At 39.5% G+C, this 5033-nt stretch overlaps 1 protein-coding gene across 1 annotated transcript; it reads left to right on the top strand.

The window, feature by feature from the left end:
- Positions 1-445: 445 nt before the first annotated feature.
- On the top strand, positions 446-4591 carry LOC137271521 (uncharacterized protein F54H12.2-like). Its single transcript, XM_067804002.1, has 3 exons — positions 446-1627; positions 3868-4107; positions 4586-4591. Exons 1-3 carry the CDS (start codon positions 446-448, stop codon positions 4589-4591), a joined length of 1428 nt encoding a protein of 475 aa, XP_067660103.1.
- The last annotated feature ends 442 nt before the right edge of the window (positions 4592-5033 follow it).

Genomic DNA, 5033 nt, shown 5'->3' with positions numbered 1-5033 from the left:
AAGCAAGCGATGGAACTTCACTGTCATTCTTGAAAGAGGAGACTCACCTAACACTTCACTTCAGACGTTACCCTTTTGTTGCCTAAGATGGAGACGTTACCTTTGTATGTACCCGATTACAACAAATGGCAGATTTTTTTCAAAAAACACATGGCAGGTAGTTCTCAACTGGTGAATGGAAAACCACAACCTAAGCTCATTTCATCTGATCAACCTCAGGAAGCATCAAAAGAAGTTAAAGTCAAACTGCAGGTCACTTCTGAACCTCAAAGTGTGGTGGAAAGAGCAGATGCTAAAGAGAAGAGACAGAAATCATTAAAAAGAGCTGCAGGGGAACGCGTGGTCACAACCAAGAGGATACGTCTAACAAGCAACACCCCCTCCAAGACAGCTCGTGTGTTCAAGAGCACACCAGTGAACGAAAACGATATCTTTGGTTAACACCATGTCGCTGCTCACCAGTAAACACTTCGATGAGATAATTCCAGAATCCCTGAATTTGTTCTCACTGCCACCATTTCAGACATGTGTTCAACAACATTACTATGAAAATGTACGTCCAGTGAGTCAAATCAACGACGAAGCGCCTTTGGAATTCAGTATTTCTAACACAGGCAGTGACTACCTTGATTTGAAGAGGACAAGATTGCACGTGAAACTCAAGGTCACTCACAATGATGGGAGCATATTGCTTTCCAAGGAACACGTGGCTCCAGTCAACTTGTTTCTTCAGTCACTTTTTAGTCAGGTTTCAGTTTATTTGAATGACACACTGGTCTCTTCCACAAACAATCATTATGCGTACAAGAGCATGATGAAAGCCTTGCTGAATTTTGGAACCGATGCAAAGACAACTCAGTTAACCTCTCAGTTGTTTTATAAAGATGTAGGACAATCGAACAGTGATATAGAATCAACAGATACAGAAACAGGAAGCAACACGGGCTTGATGGCACGAGGACAGTTCATTAAATTGAGTCAAGAGATGACCATGTCTGGAAACTTATTTGAAGATGTCTTTGAGATGAATAGATACATGATTAATGGTGTACCTATGACTTTGAAATTGTACAGATCCTCTCCTACCTTCTGTCTCATGAGTGGTGTGGCCAACAAAAAATTCACTATAACCCTTCTGGATGCTTATCTCAAAGTCTGCAGACTGAATGTCAACCCAGCCCTGATTATAGCTCACAATACCTTGTTTGAGAACAACTCTAATGCCCTCTATCCATTCGTCAAGTCTGAGGTGAAGGTCACTAGCATTCCCGTCTCTCAGTTAACACATACCATTGACAATGTCTCCAATCCCATTGCTAATCGATATATCGTAGCATTTGTTGATAGCGGCAGTTTTAATGGGAAATATGATGGGAATCCTTTCAACTTTCAATTGGGTATGATTAAAACGATCAACCTGTATGTGAACGGTGTCAGTGTCCCAGGGAGAGCTACAAGTGCAGACGATGCAGACACCTATCTCAACCTGTTTGATAGCCAGAAACTTTGGTGTCAAAACCAGGGCAATGGTATTTCAAGAAAGGACTTTTTGCTTGGCAGTGCTCTTTTTGTTTACCAACTGGATGAAGTAGATGTCGATTATCTCAATCTTGTGAAATCGGGAAATGTGAGACTTGAAATTGAATTCAAATCTGCTTTGACTAAGACATTGAGTTGTGTTATCATGAGTGAAAGAAATTCCATCATAGAAATTGATAAAGCGCGAAATGTGTACATCAAGTAAAACATGAAAGCTTCGGAATTGAAGTGCTCCATACAGTGCGATCCTGTCTTACAGTGTCACGTCCTGGGAGTGTATGCTAAAGACACTTTGCCTGTACTGACATCTTCCATGATAAGAAGGGGAGTTGGACTAATTGTAAATACAGACTGTAGTCAAAAGAAAGGTCGTCACTGGGTTGCTATGTATTTCAAAGGAAATAGAGCAGAATTGTTTGACAGCCTATCAGAACCCATTGATGCTGTATTTGATAGGTACCTAAAATCCTATGTTAGATCTTACTTGCACAACAGTGAACAGATACAATCTGTAGATACCAATGTGTGTGGGTTCTATTGTTTGTATTATCTGTTATGTACATTGAAAGCTCACTGGAGTTTTCAGCGTATTGTTCATCAGTTTGATGTAAGGAACTTCCTATGGAATGATACTTTTGTATCACAGTATATATGCAACTATTTCAAATACTGTACTCCTTCCTGTTTTAATTGACAATGATGTACAATGTTTTTTCCATGTAGAATAAAAAAAAATAAATAATTAGATTTAGTTCAAATGATGTTTTGTTATGTATAAATACCCTCTGTGTTGGTGAGTAAGTTCAGTTTCATACTGAACAGCAGACCAAGATACATCATGGATGAAAGTGCTTGTCTGTTGCCTTTTAAAACGCCTACAACCATATCCGTAATAGGTGGATCGTCAAGTGGTAAAACCTTTTGGGTTTCACATCTGTTAAGACATGCCAATGTCATGTTTGATCCTGCACCCAAATTGATTATTTACTGCTATGCTGTGTGGCAGGATGTCTATAGTGAACTCAAGAGAATCATTCCCAATATTCGTTTTCAAGATGTCCTTCCCACAGAACAGGAGTTAAATTCATATTCTTTAGAATCGGATAAACATTGTCTCCTGGTAGTAGATGACTTCATGCAACAAGTGTGTAAAAGTCAGCTGTTTTTACACCTATATACCACATTATCCCACCATCTGGGAATTTCTGTTATCAACATTCTACAATCAGCGTATCCAAAGGGGGAATGTAACAGAACTATGTCACTGAACACACATTATTTTGTGTTATTGTCTAACCCTCGTTCGGCACATGAGTATAAAATTTTAGCATCACAAATATTTCCAGGACAGGCTAAATATTTCACCGAATCTTTTCAAGATGCTGTAAGTAGAAAGAAATATGGTTATCTGGTCATGGATACCTCGCCCTATGCAGATGAACAGTATGGTCGTTTGCGTACAGGTATATTCTCTGATGAGGTGTGTACAGTGTATCTGCCACAGATATAGAGTGACATAACTAAGGTAATATACAGCCACGTCTCATCCTTTTCACTTTCATACCGAACAGAGCCATGGATGTGTGCGGACCGTTTGATAACCTAGTGGCAGACTGTATTGAAATACCATGCAATAATATTAGGTTTGGACAAAAGTTTAGTGACAGACTGAAGTCTTTCAACAGTTGGCCAGTACAAATGAAGCAGCCACCAAAAGTCATGGCAGAAGCAGGATTTATCTATACGGGACAATCTGACAAGGTCTACTGTTTCCAATGCGCACTGAGAGTGCATTCGTGGATAGCCGAAGATGATCCATTAGCAGAACATTTTAGACTGTCTCCACATTGTGCTTATATCCACATGGTGTCTGAACCCAAAACCAACAAGGAAGGTTAGAACACATACAACTTTGAATTAATTTATATAGTCAATATAACAGTCAGTTCACTTCACTTCACTCATTCTACAGTCAGCTCTCTTTGAACGTGGAACAGCTACCCTACAACATCAACATGAGCGGTCTGCTGCAAAAGCATTGGGCTTTTCTTATGATGTTAGAACAAGCTAATTCTGCACAGAGAAAAGCTATGTTGACGCATGCTTCATCTGAACAGTTTAAGTCAGTGATTACACTAGTGTATAATATCCTTGTTGGAAAGATACCACTCACACCAGGTGACAAAAACCGTCTGTCACGTCATAAGTCTGTCATTCGAATCTTAGGCAGTAAGAGTGTCAGCAGACACAGGAAACGTGAGCTCATCGCTGCCTACCATTCAATTGTACCTATTTGCATAAGGAACTACCAAGCCTACTTGTCCTCAGTTCAAAATGAGCAAGCCCATGATTCTTCTGACGAGAGAGAATTATCAGAGATTGATGTCCAAACAAGAAGAAAAAGAAAAGACAGCTCAACAGACAGCTCATCAGACAGCTCTTCAGACAGCTCAGTCACAGAAAGTGAATGAGATAGTTGATGATGATGATGATTCACAAGGGATAGCTAACTCGGAACAACCGGCTGATAATCCTGTATGCAACAAGAAGACAGAACTCCTGTTTCAAGTTCCCGACCAGTTAATCAAGGACATTTCTTCTACCAAAACCATTGGGAAATTGATGACAATGTGGCTGTTTGTGAAAAACAACATTAAAAAAGGACAATTGTGTGTAGATGAACATTTACAACTTGTGGGAAACAATAATAATGTGCTGCAAAACTCAAACATTGTCAACTTGATTCGTTTTTTTATCCTGTCACCGCGAAGTAGGCGTTCACCAGTGGGTTATAAACAGTTTCTTAAACTATTAAAGCGTTTACATTTGCCCAAACATTTCAGGAAATGTATTGGAAGAAAAAAGAAAGACAAAACCAAGATACATAGAAATGTTTTATTTGTGAAACGTAAAGCTGCCAAAGGTGTTCCAGGGTTGGCAACATTAGAATCGTTTTATTGAAACCTCAAACTCTATGTACTCTATGTATAGTTTGTGACAATAAACAATGTGAGCACAATAGTGTTTATGTTTGTTCTCCTTTTAGTCTTGAAGCAGTCACACATTGTGTTCACTTTGTAGTCTTGAAGCAGTCACACATAGTGTTCACTTTGTAGTCTTGAAGCAGTCACACATAGTGTTCACTTTGTAGTCTTGAAGTAACCACTCATAGTGTTCATGTTTTGCTCTTGCTGCAAAACATAGGATACATTCAGCTAGTCGAAACATAGGATACATTCAGCCAGTCGCTGTCTTGTCAAGTGTAAGTTTGACTTCTGTTAGTCATTATGATGAGTCATTATGATGAATCTTCCCACAAGTGCAAGCATGGGCTGTCTTCAGTTTTGCCTTCCTGACCACACATTTGCCAGTATGCGTCAGGAACCTATGATATGTATATTTTAATTTGGTACCACAGTAGACGCAGGTAAAGAGACCCGATCGGTCTTCACCATTTGCGTCCACAGGTAGAAAGCCATCGCAGCTTGTACACA

The sequence above is a fragment of the Haliotis asinina genome, unplaced genomic scaffold, assembly GCF_037392515.1.
Source record: "Haliotis asinina isolate JCU_RB_2024 unplaced genomic scaffold, JCU_Hal_asi_v2 scaffold_144, whole genome shotgun sequence".
NCBI classification, from domain to species: Eukaryota; Metazoa; Mollusca; class Gastropoda; order Lepetellida; family Haliotidae; genus Haliotis; species Haliotis asinina.
This window is presented reverse-complemented; position numbering and strand designations above follow the sequence as displayed.